General features: G+C 45.1%; 1 protein-coding gene across 1 annotated transcript in view; it reads left to right on the top strand.

Annotated features, from left to right (window-relative positions):
- The first annotated feature begins 6,943 nt into the window (after nt 1-6,943).
- LOC129338539 (deleted in malignant brain tumors 1 protein-like) overlaps nt 6,944-17,972 on the top strand; it is a 39,826-nt gene continuing 28,797 nt past the window's right edge. Inside the window, exons 1-5 of the mRNA XM_054992848.1 lie at nt 6,944-7,109; nt 8,752-9,099; nt 11,491-11,796; nt 13,294-13,608; nt 14,524-14,829. Coding sequence (XP_054848823.1) covers nt 7,022-7,109; nt 8,752-9,099; nt 11,491-11,796; nt 13,294-13,608; nt 14,524-14,829 — 1,363 coding nt within the window. The 5' untranslated portion in view covers nt 6,944-7,021. The remainder of the gene's footprint in view (nt 7,110-8,751; nt 9,100-11,490; nt 11,797-13,293; nt 13,609-14,523; nt 14,830-17,972) is intronic.

Below are 17,972 nucleotides of genomic sequence, written 5' to 3'. Positions count from 1 at the left end.
TTCTCAGTGTTGTGGTTTTTGATGTTACATCTGTGTCTGTTTGTTCTGCTGCGTAGGAACTGACCTGTTTACTCAATATAGATAACAAAGGGCACTGTTGGCATGTGATGGCATGCGTTACATTGGAGGCTGATCAAGTAGATGAGCCCATAATGGTGCAGCTGGTATTATTAAGTCCCATAATTAGGGTTGCCAACATTTAAACTGACCCTTCAAGCTGTTGCCGTTTTAATATCTATTTTTTGAGAAAGCTGATGTTGGTGAACAGCCATATTATGAGAACAGCCATGACTGTTCACCAACATCAGCGTTCTCAAAAACTGTACAGCTAAGAACCATGACAAGAGAAGGCACGCTCTGCAATGGAACTGAAATGTGATAAGGATGTTGCGGACACAGTTTACATTCTGTCTAAGGAGCCACATTTTCTTGATTCAATAGGGGAAGAAAAGGTTAGATCTAAAACTGTGTTTTGTCTTTCATTGCCCCTGGAACAAGGAGGCTTTCTCCTGTCTGGCAATTTTTGGGACAGAGAATTCCTTGGGTGAGGCGTACAATCCCTGAGCATTAGTGCCAACAGGAGAAGAGAAGCTAAAGGTGTTAATGAGCTTCCTGTAGAAATGGAGCTACTCACAAATTAACTAATCAGAATGCTTGCCATTTTAATATTAAAGAATCCAAGCAATATTATTAATAAACTGAATGACCCATCTCTTACACCAAAGAGAATGTCTTTTTATGTACCCAGTGACTACTGTGAATTATCTTGAAAAACGTAAGCACAACCAAACCGCAAACTCTTCAAAAACCACAATTAAGGGAACTATTGTTGCAGACTCACTCTTGCAATACTCAGCACATTGAGCACATATTGTGTTTTCAGCATTTTACCAGGTCAAGAGTGTGGGGACATCCTGTTCCTAAGAGTGCGGATAGTATTGTAGTTAGCATTCCAGCCTTCCCGCATCCTGTCTCAAGTATACTCAATTTCTGCTCATATTTTTTAGGTCCATGGATTTTGTATGCTGCAGTTGTGCCATCACAGGGCCAAGCTACAAATGACAAATGACACTTGAATGGCAAGTGTATTCCTCCCTGTTCACTTGAGCTCCGCTCAATCCACTTGCCGTTCTAGTGTCATTCGTCACTTGTAGCTTGGCCCTCAGTTACTGTGTGCTTCACTAGTGTTGCCAACTTCAGGTTGGGAAATTCCTGGAGATAGAGGGGTGGAGTGTGGGAGGGTAGGGTTTGTAGAGGGGAGGGACCTCAATGGAGTATAATGCCATTGAGTCTCCTCACCAAAGCAGCCATTTTCTCCAAGGTGATCTCTTCATCTGAAGATCAGCTGTAAATTCAGAAGATCTTCAGGACCCACTGAGAGTTTGGCAACCCTATTCCGGACAGACTACAGCAAACATTGCACGGTGCACAGTGTGTGTGTGTGTGTGTATAACTTATTCAAGAGAGCTTCTTACTCAGATAGGAGGAAGTAGTCTCAAAGAGATGCATCAGTAAAGGGATAGGGAGAGATAATAATAATAACAACAACAACATTTGATTTATATACCGCCTTTCAAGACAACTAAATGCCCACTCAGAGCGGTTTACAAAGTATGCCATTATTATCCCCACAACAAAACACCCTGTGAGGTGGGTGAGGCTGAGAGAGCACCAGAGAACTGTGACTAGGCCAAGGTCACCCAGCTGGCTTCAGTGAAGGAGTGGGGAATCAAACCCGGCTCTCCAGATTAGAGTCCTGCGCTCTTAACCACTACACCAAACTGGCTTATAGACTTTATTACTATTGCTGTAAGTATGTTCCTATTGGGTAGCTCCTATGCTGTTTAATACATCCGTCTTATTTATTTATTTATTTATAGTCCTCCTTTCTCACTGAGACTCAAGGCAGATTATACAGTATGAGTTTAGTACAATCAGTATCAGGTACATTTCCATACAGTGTCAAGGACATTTCCGTAAACAATGCCATAGGGTAAATATAAACAAGTTTACAAAGACGTACCATTCGCAAGAATCCAATACAGAGTAGAAGAAATGCTGAAACAGAACATAATGAATTCTAGGAATGACATTAGACAATATGAAGCTGAAACAGAATGTAATCAATTCTAGGACTAACATTTGACAACATGAAGCACGGTAGTGCATAGGAGTAGATATTTAAAACAGCAGCAGATAGCATGTGAGGCAACATGGTGAAGTCTATGGTTCCTAACTCATTAGTGAAGCATGTGAGGCTTCATCCCTATAATACAGCCCTCCTATCTGAGTAAAAAGCTTGTGCTCTGTTTCAGTATTTCTTCAATTCTGTATTGGATTTCTGCTGGCTTTAAATCTTGGCAAATGTGCATGTATATACCCTATTATTGTTTATTGAAGCATCTCTGAAATTGACTGTATTAACCTACACAATGTAATCTGCCTTGAGTCTCACTGAGAAAGGCAGACTATAAATAATGTAAATAAATAAAAGACCAGAAATGGAAAGCAGACCTGACAGCACCATTAAGACACACTAGAGATACAATCTGTTTTGGGGAGGGGGGCTGGACAAGGTGTCAGTGGGGGGCGTTGAGGAGCACTTCAAGCTTGTGTTAGGAAGAGGGCCCAAGTCACCTTTTCACTTACAGACAGATTATGTGAGGGGCACTCACTGAAAAAGCCTGAGCAAAATCTAAGGAAGGGATTCATTGTTCAGGGCCCCCAGAAAACAGGAACCACGAATTTCAAACCATTTTCTAACCACAGAGCATCTGTACCAACAAACTCCACCAAATTCACACTTTCCCCCTTTCTTCTTTTCTTTTCTCCCGTTATCCACCCTGTGACATGCCATAATGTCAAAGGGCAAATTGTTTCTTGTATGACTGTACAAGTCCTTTCTTAGTTAAAATGTGTCCCTTTTTTCTTCTCTTGGGAAATGTTGCAGGGCATAGATTTGAAACGATTTGTGGGGCAGCATTCCAAAAGAGATAAATAGAGTGATGGTAACTAACCAGTCAGTGCACATATGAGAAAAAGAGACCCTGCATATTCCCAGTGTGCCCTTCTCAGCTGGTTATAACACTGGTATTGAGTCCAGGACTTTGCTCAGATTTATTTAGATACCTCAGATACGTTTGTTCTTTTTGGTAGTAGTGCTATGGGGCTTCAGGCTACAAGGATATCATGCAGCAGTAACTTCACTGCAAATTTAGTGACATTCGGTTGAAAACCAGCCACTGCTGCCACCTCCCCAAAAGTCCCCCATAGGGAATAATGGCAGAACTACAGGATGGAGAAGGGTGTCTGCAAAAGAAGCTTTCGTGAAAGGAAACAAACAGACCAGAATAAGAAAGGATGACAAAGAGTTTTCAGCAGATTTAAAAAAACATGGACAGCCATTCACAGTAAAAGTAGGGAAATTAAATGAATGCAGACAATGTTTTTTTTTCAATGCTAGTGAATGCTTGAATCTCTACTGCTACGCTGCTTCTTGACCACCATTATAGGAATCAGTAGAGAGAAGTTCAGCTATGCAGACAGGCATCTAATTTCGGGGCCTATACAATCAAAGCCCTTTGTTCAATCTGCTTGAAACTTGGGACTACTTTCAATTAGAGGGAGGATGAAATTCTATGCAAATTTGATGCCACTGTCTTTATAAACAGCTGTTCCAGACTTTCCAATAGATTCTCCACTGAAAGCAACAATCCTAAAGCACCAGAACCCGAAAAACCATACAGATTTGAATTCTGAAACAATGTCCTACACAAACATAAGTAATTACATAAAAATCTCTTCCCCCCACCCCCACCCCCAATCCCAGATACAAAATTATAACTTTTTTTTCTTAGGGCATACCCCTAGTAACCATCCTGATTACCAGTACAACTTAGCATATAAAGATCTCTTTGAGATTATGAGTAGCCTAGCCTTTGGTTATATACAAAGGTGACAGGACAGGAAGATGTACAGAAAACTGTACGCAGCCTTCAAGCTCCAAAGTTGCTTCTTCACAATTGTAAATAGCCTCACTGTCTCCAAGAAAACTTGGCATCTTAAGAAGCAAGCTGTGACTCATAAACGCTCATAACCTACCTCAATTTTGTTAGTCTTATAGGTGCTACTGGACTAGAGATGGGCACGAACCAGAAAAAAGCAAACCATGCAGTTCATAGTTCGTCGCATTTCACAAACTACGAACTTTCATGAACCTGCCCTGGTTCACAAACCAATTCGTTTGGTTTGTGAAAATGTCACATCCAGATCAGCAAATCGTCACTTCCGGGCCAGCAGAAGGTCACTTCCGGGCCAGCAGAAGGCCACTTCCGGGTCAGTAGAAGGTCTGCAGAAAGTCCATCCCCGGTTGCCTAGGAAACTAATTGATCAGTGCCAGGCAGTGATGAACCAGTGCCAGTGCAGTGATGAACCAAAAAATGAAGCAGCCTAAAGTTTGTGGCGGTTCATCAGAAATGGGCTCTGACAAATCACTGGTTCACAAACTATGAACCAGCCTGATTCATCACGAACTTTGGTTTGTATTTCGGTTCGTGCCCATCTCTGTACTGGACTCTTGCTCTTTTCCACTGCTACAGACAGACTAACACAGCTACTCATCTTGATCTATCTCTGAGGAAACTGAACAGGTGTCTCTGGAACTTCAGCTCATACTTCAGTCTATGGCAAAACCTGGCTTTGCCTAGATTTGAGAATGGAAATAAGTTCTGCACATGAGACCTACTGTACATTAAACTGTTTACCATAATCCATGAGTTGGGGAGGGAAGGGATGAGTAGAGCAAGGCTGTCAAATAGTTTGCACACATTTTTTTCACATGATGGTTTGGAGAACCAGGGCCTACCTGTTGAGCAATTCTCTCCATTCTGTTTGAGTATGTTTGAATGTTAACTCGTCAAGAGCTTTTGCAAACAGAAATCCAAGAGTTTTCTTTCTGAGCACCCTGCTGTGAAAATGACAACACAAAGAAAGGGTAAGTTTGTTTGGTTTGCGTTGCACTCCGACTCACACAATATTAACCAGAAAGTTGCAGATACTGAATGGAACCTACCCTTGAATAAATGAATGAAGCTGTGTTGTTCCAAACAATAAGAAAAATGAAATAGGTAAAATATTTTCTTTCCCTCACCTTACTTTACTTAAGTGTCTCTTTTTTAATATTCTATTTTTATATCAAGATGTGACTACTCAGATGGAGTACAAAATCAATATATTTTCTTCATAAGTTCTTTCTTCGGTCATAGGCTTGATTTTTCTTAACCCAGCATTTAATAAATGAAACCCATATTCCCTTTTTTAAAAAGTAAGTTTAAAACACTCTGTTTATGCAGTTCCTGAGGGAGAAGGCTATGCAGACCCTCAAGCAATGAAAATTCTCTGAATAGAAGACTTTTATTATGGGTTCATTCCAAAGAACTGTGAGCAAAGTAACACAGCTGCTCACAGTGCCTTGCACACATCTGTGTAATGATGTAAGCAAGAGTTCATGTAATTTAATTTAATGTATTGAATTTCTAGCCCACCCTCCCCGCAAGTGGGATCAGGGAGGGTAACATTGTTAAAATGCCATAATAATAAATGCAATATAAAATTAATAATATAGTGTTAAAGTGGGTATGATCTATGGACATGCTCCCACTTGTCCAAAAGATTGCATAAACTCTTGCACCTAGGGCCTAACTAGATGCTAAGAATTCCATGGCTTGTATTTTTGTAGAGCATCATCATGATTTGAGTGGCATCAATGCCAGCAAAAAAAGCATCCCAAGTCATAAGGGCAAAGGTTGCTGTTCACTCTTTGACTTCATTGGAGGCTTTTAAGGAGAGGCTAGATGGCCATCTGACAGCAATGCTTATTCTGTGAACCTGAGCAGATCATGAGCGGGAGGGCAGGAAGGCTTACATCAGTGCTTAGTCCCCGTGGCTCCTTCTTGCAAGTCCAGGGTAAGGCCAATCACCACCCTGGAGTCAGGTAGCAATTTTCCCCAGGCCAGTTTGGCTAGGGATCCTAGCGGTGTTTTGCCATCTTCTGGGCATGGAGCAGGGGCCACTGGGGGTGTGGGGAAGGGAGGTAGTTGTGGATTTCCTGCATTGTGTAGGGGGGTTGTACTAGATGACCCTAGAGGTCCCTAACAACCCTAGGTTTGTATGATTCTACAAACTACCTGTTTCCAGGAAGCCCGGATGTTGTGCCAAGGCCTCCATTGCTCTGAAGAGCGGTATATAAATCTATTATGATGATGATGATTGTTATTATTATCAGTTCCCCAACAAACCCCTTCATATGTATTTGACCTGAGTCCAGGTAGTGCAAAAAAAAAAATCTCTGGCCTGCAAAGGACAAAAAACAGAGACTGAAGAACAGATTAGGGTGAAATCTAATTTAGTACCATTCAGTGGGGAAAGTGGACAGGCTCCAGGAACAGCCTGGAAAGAAGCAGGGAGCAGCGACTTATTCAGAAACTGGCCCTCAGACGTGATGAAGCCATAATCAAGGACCTCCAGTAATTTTATTCCGCATGTCTTCCAAAAAACTTTTCCATTCATCATTAGCGTGATCTCTTTTTTGCACACATTTAGGTCAAATCTATCTGATCACCATTAGCACGCCCTTTACCCCATACAGAATTAGTGTCCGAGCTCAGGCCAGCCACTTCTCAAGAGTGCCCGCGGAGAGGATTCAAATCACCAGCTGTATGAATATCAAGTCTCTCCCCACTGAGCTCCCCATGACCACCACAGTCAAAACAGCCGCTGGAGGGAATTGAAAGTGACTTCACAATTTTAAAAATGCAGGAAGCAGCAGTGCCAGAGAGGTGGATATACAGAGCTTGACCAGACCCCTCCCTCCCAGTCTCCACCAGTCCCTTCCCAGGGTTTTGTGTCCAGTCCTAACCTTTGCCCATGGTATTGATCTATCAGTGTCACTGCTAAGCGCCCAGGTCCTGACCATTCTGTCCAAGTACGGGATCTGCACCCACATCACAGGATCCCTGGAACAATGGTTGCCTTCACTCTTCCTGCAAGACATCTAGACTGGATTCTTAAAGAAATGGCAATGACCCTTCTTCTCCTGACCAGTCTTTGGGGTGAGTGTTTCCCCCTTCAAAGCTAGTGAACTGATACCTCCCCCTCCATTCCCACTGTCTGCAAGTCCTCCTCATACTGCTTGTTTATTTGAGATAAGATAAAAGCAGCAGTGGGCAGAAGGCAGATCAGGGTCCGCTAACCAATTTCCAATGGCCTACCTAGTGTCTTCTGGATTCTAACGAAGGATCTGAAAATGCTAGGAAATACAACCAGCCTTTGTGCGGACTGCTAGAAGAAGCCGTTCTGGAATTTATGATATCAGAGAGGTCTGCTAAATTCAGTGGGGGTGGGGGTGGGGGAATGGTCAATATTCTTGTTCTATGTTAATGGATGTCTTGATGCTGTCAGAGCTACTTCAAAGGTGATTATTTTGGGGGAGGGGAGCAAATATTGTCATTACTGAATTGGAATGGCCAAGAGCTTTAAACCCGCTCCCATTTTAAACCAAGATAATTGTTTTAGGATTAGAGTTCTGCTTCCTGTGGTTTGTTTAGTGATACTTCAACATTTGTGTTTATTGATTTATATGCATAACTTTCTTGGTGAGAAACACTGCCCTAATTATTTTGCTGTTATTTTCTGTTTATGCTCATCTTTGTCTTACCTAGAAAAATTGTAATAATTTTTTTTTTTTAAGTTGGACTAGACGGATCATTATCCGAACCGGTAAACTTCTATATTTAAAGAAGAGTTCATACTCAGGATTGTAACACAGATTATTTAGGCCTTCATTATTAAAAGTTCCTGAACATGTGCTTGTTTTATAAAGTATATTCATAGAATTAAAGAGACATTCCCAGCACCCAACTACTGTGAGTATTCCAGTGGTGGGAAACAAACAGGAAGGACTCCCTATACTGGAAGGGAGAATTTTAATAATCGAGGAAGCCTTTCTGTTCTATGACTCAAATTTGACAGGGGGATCCCTCGGTCCAGGGCTACAATCCTCAAGAGTTCAGTTCCAGCTGGATTAGGGGGCAGTTGAATTTGGAAATGTGTCTTGTCCTTCCTTGTTTCTAGATCACGGAGGCTGTCTAGCATCAGTGAACCTGATTGTCAGTGTGTTTCAGTCCGACAAAAGGAAGGACTTCTTCATACAAGCACAACTGTTTTATGAAATGCACTGTGGCATGATTTGGGGTAGTTTAGATGGGTCTTGAGGACTATTAGCCATGATACGTCAATGGAGCCTCTGGGCACAGAAGCAGTGTACCTTTGAATGATACATTCCTATGAGAGACAATACAGGAGGGCTATCGCCTTCTTGTGACCCTAAAGGCACAGTGTCCATGAAGACCCATAGATCTTGGTCTGATCTGCAAGTCAACTTTTTAAAACACTTGAAGTGCTTCGTCACATAACGGTTCCCCAAAAAATGATATACAAATATTCACCCTCTTTATACAAAAGTATAGAGGAGGAGGAGTCAATTAAGCATGCAGAGTTTACAATAAAATGGTAAAAGTTAAACTGTTTATTCCCATCTCTGAATTCCAGTTTTGAATTTTGCACGAACTCCAAACTTCCTGTCTTCTATAACTCCAGAAGAGTTTTCTGCTAGCACGACAAGGTTGTAATGCTTATTTCCACTTATCTTTGTTTCTGTTGTTGTTCCACTCTCTGAAAATCTATCTTTCCTAGATGTGGTTTGGAGTTCAGATCCTGCAACTTCAGACACAGCTGGAATCAGGTTGGTGAATGGTTCAAGTCGTTGCAGTGGCAGACTAGAAGTGTCCCACAATGGCCAGTGGGGCACTGTTTGTGATGATAGCTGGGGTTTGGAGGATGCTGCGGTTGTTTGTCGGCAGCTGGGATGTTCAGCTGCAATATCAGCCCCACGTGGAGCATATTTTGGAAAAGGAACTGGGAGCATCTGGCTAGATGAAGTCGAATGCAAAGGCACAGAATCAGCTCTCAGTCAGTGCCCTGCAATGCCTTGGGGAAAAAATGACTGTCATCATGGAGAAGATGCTGCCGTTGTGTGCTCAGGTATGTTCAAGAACCAGCGTGCTGAGTCGCATTTTTGACATCTATGGTAGCCAACTATCCTGTTCTAGTTCCATCCCTTTACCCATAGCTCAGTACGCAGCATGCAAATCTTTGGGGGGGATTGGACGAAGCATTTTATGTGCTAATCTCAGACTGCTGTTAAAAGCACAGGCCCAAAGCTGTTAACAAAACCTGGCAATTGTAATGGAAAATCATCTTGAGATTAATTTACTCACTAGAATAAGCAAGTGCCTAATGATATCTTAGCCCTGGCCTGGATGGCCCAGGCTGGGCCAGTCTCAGAAGCGAAGCAGGATTGGCCCTGGCTGGTACTTGGATGGGAAACCACCACGAAAGTCCAGGGTCACTACACAGAGGCAGGCAATGGAAAACCACCTCTGAACGTCAGTTGCCTTGAAACCACTATGGTTTTCAAGCCTGCGTCTTGACTGCATCTTACATACAACGATACTTTAAAGACTAACAAGATTTTATTCCTATATTTGTGGTCTAGAGTGGAGTTCTTCCAGTGCAAGCCGAGAGAAGAGATGGGGGCAGAGGGCTCTCTTTGTCCTTCTTGGGGCAGTCCTCCAAAGGATAGAAATGCTGTGTCAGCCTCTCCTTGTAGAACATGAGCCTGGGTGGGGACCCACACTGCATTTGAAAAAGGAGGCACTAGTCTATGAAAACTTATGATGGAATAAAATCTTGTAACTCTTTAGATGGCCACTGGACTCCTGTTTATTCTTGCTACAGCAGGGCGACAGTGCTATCGCCCTGGAACAAATTACTAAAATTCTTATGACTCGAATCTTTCTTATGAATGTGCGCCATCTTGTGGTGTCAACTGGTACCTATTCAGAAGAAACATTGCAAATTTCAACCAAACTTGTCTCCTCTTGCCATCACTTGTACCTGAAACCAGGAGGGCAGCAGCTGACTAGAGTTGCCAATAAGCCTGGAGAAAATGTCTTGTCCCTTTAACAGAAGCTTAATGTGTGGAAATGGACAAAATCAAGCTTTTCGCAGTGCAAAGGTAAATGACATCAGCTAGTACATAACATAAGCTTCTATCAAAGGGCCAGGATGTTTTTGTACCAGCATGTTGGAAACTTCACAGCCACCAATATTAATAGGGATGCATGTGCTCACATGTGCATGCACACACACACTCTTCATTACAACAAATGTTGGAGATGTGTACGTAGAGATGTGAAATGAGAGAGAGAGGGAGAAGAAAAAACAGTCTTTTCTGGGGGCTTTCCAACAGGAAAAAAAATGGAAATTTGGGGAGAAGCTAAAGAAAAATTCTATTAATTTTTTCCTTTTTTTTTTAATGAGTGAAATACATTTTAAGATAAAGTAGTTTGAAAATTCTTATGTAAGACAATATAGAGTATTAGGATATCATAATCCTGGTGTATTCTGTAGACATATGCTGCATGTATGTAGACATATGTATATGTGGACATATTTTCAAGGGTAAGTTTATTCAAACTTGACTCATTTCTACATCAACAAAGTTATGAATTGTGCATTTTTTGCTCGTAAGACAGTAATGTAAGGTCAGGTTTGACATACAAAGTTAAAATTGCATATCATTTGATTTCCATTTTTTTAAAGAGGAAAACTTCTCTTTCCCCATGGCTTAAAAATATCCAGAAAATATTCATCTCTATATATGAAGGGAGAGCTTGCGTATTTCAGGGATCCCTAGGGCGGTGCACTGCTTCCTTCTGTGCTCACCCCAAAATCCCTACTGGCAGCAAATTTTGGCCTTATTGCAGCAGAATCTTCCCGAACAGCATTTCAGTTTTCCAGCAGAAGCAAGTAGGCCAATCTCCTCTTCCTTGTTCCTGTTCCCTTACTTCACATGGAGTCAATTCCCTCTTGTTTTATGAACTCCAGTACCTCCAAATCCCATCCCATCCCATTTAAACTGGCAAACAGCAAGCACAATTGAGCACAGAAGCAATCTATACAGCACATTGCCCATAGGATTTTGTGATATTCGCTGACAATAAAAGACATGATAAAATCATGGAGTCAAGAAGATGCAGTTATTAAAACTGACAGATAAAAATTCCAGTCAAGCAGGCAAAAATCTCATTGTCTGGAGACAATACTCCCAATTCAGCATTCTCACAACAAGTGGAAGGGAATGGATGCCATCGACACACCCCAGTTGTAAATATGAACAAAGGATCACTTTGGCCATTGCCAAGCACAGAACGATGAGTCCATTGGTCTCACTGAACATGTGAGTGCTGATGTTTGTATGCTATAAATATGCTTTTTTATTATTTTGAAATCAGCAAGGCTTGCTATGGAGACTTTCTGAGGTAACCTCAATGGCATTATTGGAGTCTGTTCTGCTTTCCCTCTACACAGAACTGAGGCTGGTTGGTGGATCAACTCAGTGTGCTGGTAGAGTTGAAGTCCTTCATAAACAGAAGTGGGGAACCGTTTGTGGAAATGGCTGGAACTTGACAGAAGCCCAGGTCGTGTGTCGGGAGATGGGCTGTGGGAAAGCTCTAACAGCACCAATTGGAGCTAAGTTTGGACAAGGCTCGGGCCCCACTTGGATGGATGGACTCAACTGCACAGGAGAAGAAGACAGTCTACACAAATGCCCTGCAAAACCATTGGCAGAACACAGCTGCGACCGCAGCATGCATGCGGGTGTAGAGTGTGCAGGTAATTGTCAAAGAACTCCAGAAACAAAAAGGATACATAAAATCGTCTCCCTGCTTTAAGAATATGCCTTCTCATTTAAGGTTTGGAATGTCAGGACTAAGAGCCAAAACACACGTTAAGAAAAACCTAGGTTCAGCACGTGTTCTCTTACCTCAAGGTTTGCTGGGATCTGTAGGCGTCCTGGAAGCTTAAAGTTTAGCATTTACAGAGCAGCAAAAAGGGAAAGGGAAATACAGGCGCCTGTATTTTAAGCTTTAAGCTTCCAGGACGCCTTTAAGCTTCCAGGACGCTTACAGATCCTTTAAGCTTCCAGGACTTTAAGCTTCCAGGACCCCTACAGATCTTTAAGCTTCCAGGACTCCTACAGATCCCGGCAAACCTTGAGGTAAGAGAACACGTGCTGAACCTAGGTTTTTCTTAACGTGTGTTTTGGCTCTAAGTAGCAGTCAGCTCAGCAGTTGGCAGCCTCTATGCCTCTCCAAGGAATGCAGCCTGGATTGCCACTTGCCAAACTTAGCAGGGTGTAACTCTGTTTAGGCTTGCCCTGTAACTGTCTCTTCTTCATCCTTGGCAGGAACAGAAAGATGGAAAATGCAAAAGATATGGGGAAAGCAAGGTGGGGTAAATGAACAACCATTGCCCTAGGAGGGAACCTACCAGTAGGTCCCTTGGAAAGGAGGTGAAGGCCTTGGCCAATTCCTCATACCGCTCTCAGAATTCCCTCACAGGATGGCTGCCATTTTGAGGTGATGCTCAACAATCTAGAGGTGCCTTCAGGCTCAAAAATTGTGGGAATCCCTGGTATAGGCTGACTAGGAAGTATAAATCAAGAATCCTAGAGTATTTTTTTATTTGTGGGATGAGCCTGGTTTCCGCATGTGTTGCCAGGGCAAATTACAGAGGTATTTATCAGTTCTTTGAATGTTGCCTGCACTACCACTTACCAGACCAACAGTGCAATGCTAAGCAGAGTTACACCTTTCAGTTCTTAAGTTCAGTTCTTACTCTCAAAGGCTTATACCCTGAAAAGGCTTGTGGGTTTCTTAAGTGCTACTGGACTCAAGTCCTGCTGTTCTTCTGCAGACCAGCACAGCTACCTACTGAAAACCTGATTCGATTCAGATTCAGTTCTGTCTTGCCTTTCCTCTGTCCACCTCATTAATTTCTAAAGCATTCATTTTTTTTGAAAAATCATTTTAAAGTAGATGTGATATTGGGGAGGGGGGGGGGGTCCAGTCAATCAGAGCTGTTGGCATCCAGCTTCTGTTATAAGCACACTAAAGAGATTCCCTGAGCTGGAGCTTTGAGAGAATATTTGCATGTTTGTACAAACATGCAGCCAGCGCTTTTCTACAGTGGACCCACTGCTCAAATTATATGTCTTGGGTGCCCTTACATGGCTGAGAGTACAGTGTGCAAGCATCAAAGCCCACGGGCAATGCAGCTGCAGAACATTTATTCACATCCACTGTTTGTCCATGTCTTTCTCCTTCTCAGAACCACCTGAAATCAGGCTATCTCAGGGTGACCATCAATGTGCTGGGAGAGTTGAGATATTCCATGAAGAGCTCTGGGGAACCATTTGCGACGACAATTGGGATCTTGACGATGCCAAGGTTGTGTGTCGTTACCTAGGGTGTGGAACAGCCATCTCAGCCCCACGAGGCTCTCGTTTCGGAGAAGGGTCGGGTCCCATCTGGCTGGATGGTATTAACTGCACAGGGACGGAGAATGCCATCAGCAAGTGCCCTGCAAAAGAATGGGGGCAGCATGACTGTACCCACAGCGAAGATGCTGGCGTTATATGTGCAGGTATCTTGCTTCATCGTGGATAGAATGGCAGGGACACACACACACACACACAACGTATGGGTCATTAGCTACCAGTTTGACCTAGGAAATAATTCCTTCCAACCCCATACAAGTCCTGAGTTTGTCAACAAATGAGTCATTTCAAGAAGCATTGGGTTCATCCATACTATTCACTACATTGTACATAGATTAGCAGAGCAATCCTAAATAAAGTTACTCCACTCTAAGCCTCTTTAAATCAATGGGCTTATACTGGAGTAACTCTGTCTAGGATTGCACTGTTAGATTTGTACCCACCTCCCTCTCCAAAAGCTCTCAAGTGTTCCTCATACTGGACAATATTTGAATAATCTGCCCTGGTACTTATCACCCATAGCTTGGGTATGTAGCCAATACAATATGTTGTATGAATCTTTGTTTTTGACACAAATTAGTACAGTCTTTCTCATCCACAATAGCCTTGATACCATTTGCTACTTTTGAAATGTTCCTGATCAGAAGGAGCGATTAGTACGTCCCAGTAAGTCTGTGAACTGGTGCTAAGTACTTATTGGCAACAGATATCCAATAAATAATAAAATATACATGAAGAGTGATTGGAGTGATCCTAACGGATCACGACTAATTTATTTTTGAAAAGCAGAGGTTCTCCAAGTTTGCAGATATCTAAATTATTTTGCAGATCATGTAGTACTCACAGAGAACAGACCACGGTGATTAGGTATAAGGATAACAAGAAGCAAGCAACAATTGCCTTATACCCATTCTGGGTCATGACTATTCAAGATTTCTCTCCACAAAGTAAATGGCTTTGATATGTATCTATGAATGGCCCCTGTCCCAGGTACCGAATGTTCATCAGAGTTCCTTCTAGATTTATTTCATGTTTATGTTTAACTTCCTCTTTCTCATTAGATATCCGTTTAATGGCTGGCTCAAATCGCTGTTCAGGGAGGGTTGAAATTTACCACAACGAGCAGTGGGGAACTATTTGTGATGATGGCTGGGATATACACAACGCCCAAGTTGTGTGCCGAGAACTAGACTGTGGAAACGCCATAGCAGCAGTAGGAGGAGCACGCTATGGTCAAGGGTCTGGTACCATCTGGCTGGGTACAGTTAACTGTGCAGGAAAAGAAAAAGCCCTCAGAGAATGCCAGAAAAGTCCCTGGGGAGAGCATAGCTGTGACCACAGGAGAGATGCAAGTGTGGAGTGCTCAGGTAATTTTTATGACACCATTTAAGTATTGTAGGGCCAAGTTCTCAAGGTACCCAAGATCGAGATCAAATTCATGTTTCACTACCAAGGAAAATTTTAGGCATTTCTTCTTCAGAAAATATGTATTTGATAAGGATTTATATATTTTCTGAGGAAGAAACGTATGAGAGTTGGCTAACATTTTTGTGTGTCTTAGATCCGAAACAGACGATACGAATTACACGCATTCTCCACGCAATTGTACTTACACGTGTTTCCCGCGGGGTTTGCTGTCCACTCGCTATTCGTGTGTTTCAGCAGTCCGCCCTACACGTGTTCACGGTCAAGCGTCCGCGGGTTCTTGGTTGCGCTTCTGTGACGCGCTTCCCTTGACGCATGCTCACAACCCGCAGCTGAAAAAGAAGCCTGCAGTGGTTGCTCACGCAGCGGCCGGCAGGTGGCGTCGTGTAGCGTTCGATGGCCATAACTTGCGACTCGTGACCCATAAGTTTTGATTTCTTCTCCCCGTCATCCAACATTGCGCTCTGCCAAGTTTGCGCACAGAGCACCTGCCTGCGTGCTTATAATCATTGTTGGTGGGCTAGTTGCTGCTGGCGGTGGGGGAGATGACATTCAAGCCTGTGGGGATGCCCCAATAAATTGTGGCCCCTCTGCAGCGGGGCCTTGGTGGGACAATGATGCACTCTGTTGATATCAGACTTTCAGGTTTGACCAATCGCCTCCAACCCGGTGGGTGGCGGGTCGATGGTTGCCAAATGGGGGTGCTTTGTGATGATTGACTGATGCCTCAGCCCATGGGGCTCCATTCAGTCTGGCGGGGAGCTGTTGGACGTTAGGGGGTTGCAGTCCATCCCTGGCGCCCTGCACTTTCCAACAGCTGCAATGCCGCCTCGCCAGCTTCTGTGGAGCGCCTGGTGGCGAGTGGAAGTTGAGCTCCTGCTGTCCTCCATGCTCCAGTTGGGGTATGCAGAAGAGCTAATGCGCGGAGCGTGAGGCTGTGCACCTCATGCCTGGGCGGCGATTGCACGAGGTCTCGGTGTATCCGGCATCACCCGCATGCCGGCGGAGTGCCGAGCGAAATTCCGGCACCTGCGCGAGGCATTTATGAGCTCACTGCAGGGGAGCTCACGGTGTCATGTGCCTCACCACCGCACCATGCTCCGCATCTGGGAGGCGTCAGAAAGGCGACCGGGAGAAGGTGCTTGCGCGGAAGGTGATACGATTAGAACTTTTCACGCTCGGGGGGTCGCCCACAAATCATTTGTGTGCACCGCGTGCATGGGAGCCTTCGCATCGGGACCGTTGCACGGAGCCTGGGCGTTATTTTGCGGCTCGCGCCACTTTTTGTACAAGCGACATTGCCCATGCGCTGCGCTCTTGCAAAGGGGGCAAAGCTGAGGTGCCCCCCCTTTAATTTGGGGCCCCATTAGTTTACAGGCCCATCCCGTGGGTCAGGCTTGGCAGGGGGGCTTGGGTTTGTGCCCGAAAAAGTTGTGTCTGTGCCAAAGGGCGCGGGGAGCGCCTGCACCAATGGCGGGGTGGGATTTCTCTCCCTTCCTGGGACTTAAGGCAGCATGGGTGTTCAACTCTCGCAGTTGCGGGCCAGGCGGGGCCCCTGTCGGGGACAGTTGCCTTATTTAGGTGTCCATGTGAGGGGGGCGGACTACCAACTCTTGTGTTCAATCGCTCAGAGGAGCCACGTGGTGAGGAGGGCGGTGAGGTGATTTTGCTGACTAGCGGGGAGGAGGAGGCAGCAGAGCCCGAAACTGGGGAGGTCATCACGCAACCACCATCGCCTCCTGTGGGGGAGGACAGCGGGGAGGCCGCGCAGCACGAGGCGTCAGCATCGATGGTGGAGCCAGGTAGAGCACTGTTGGCTGTGCTGGAGCGCAGGACGGGCGGACGGGTGGATGATCCACCTGCGTGTTTTGCTCAAGGCTGGGCCTACGATGGGTGTGTGGGTGGGGGATGGGGCAGCCTGTGCCACTCAAAGGATTGTATCGCGGGGGCGAGGGTCGGGTTTGCTCGTCAACCAATGGGCCTGACCCACAAGCCAGCTGAACGTTTAATGGCTGAACGATGAACTGTTCCTTACCAGACTCATCCGATGACGCCGGTGGAACAGTGCCCAGCATTGGGGGCGAGCCAGAAGTGACTGCCGGGTCGGTGCACGTGTCTGTGCAGGACCAGCGGGTGGTCGAGGCCTGTCTGAGACTGTGTGAGTCTAGGCATAATCTGTAGGCAGATTATGGACTATGCACAGACCACATTTTTCGGCAATGCCAGGAGGGGTTGGATCTTACAGCCAGATTCCTGTGACGGCACATGAGTTGGGGTTGAGCAAATTTGTTTGGCCTCTGCAAACCTCAATGCATGGTAATGCTGCAGTGTGGTGCTGTGCTACGGTGCAGTACTGTGAGTTCACTGTTTCGGTGGCACGAGGTTCTGCTGTTACACGGCGTGGAAGACCTGCCCCCCCCGGTGTTCCCTCGGCATGCCCGTGTGTGCGCCATTATCATTCTTCTGTCTCCCACAGTGCAAAAAACTGAAGTTTCAGTGAGGAGGATGACCATTGATATCTCCAGACTCGCCCAGACTGTCCGCCAACTGCAAAGGGAGACCAGGGCGCTCAGGGCCGATGTGCGGACGCTGCTGGAAAGAGGTGGTGGCCATTGATGCGAGGGCAGCACGGGGCCATGCTCTACTTCCATTTTGGCGCCCTTTCATGACGGGCGGTTACAGTGTTCAATTTGAGTTCATTATAAAATGTTTGTTGTATTCTACACTGCCTTCTTATTTCTGTGCCCAAATGTGCCGCTGTCCTGAGGCACCGCGCGGGCTGGGGGAGAGACAGTGGCACACGGGGGCGCACATTTTGGATGCCTGTGTGCTGGGTATGCTAGAAAGCGTGTCGCGGGTTTGTGGAGGCGCTGCATGCCGGGCACCGCCCCGCACCAAGAGTACTTTACTGAGTGCCAAAGAGTGCCTTCATTTGCGGGTGGGGTGAGAACTGTCCCCGGTGCATGGCATCGTCCTGGCAGCGGAGGGACGGAATGGGGCCTGCAGCCACGCCAATGCACCGGACAAGATTGTGGAGTGTTACTACACAAGAGCGTCACCTGGACAATTCTCACCTGATCTGCTG

Source organism: Eublepharis macularius, chromosome 12 (genome assembly GCF_028583425.1).
Source record: "Eublepharis macularius isolate TG4126 chromosome 12, MPM_Emac_v1.0, whole genome shotgun sequence".
Classification (NCBI taxonomy): domain Eukaryota; kingdom Metazoa; phylum Chordata; class Lepidosauria; order Squamata; family Eublepharidae; genus Eublepharis; species Eublepharis macularius.
This window is presented reverse-complemented; position numbering and strand designations above follow the sequence as displayed.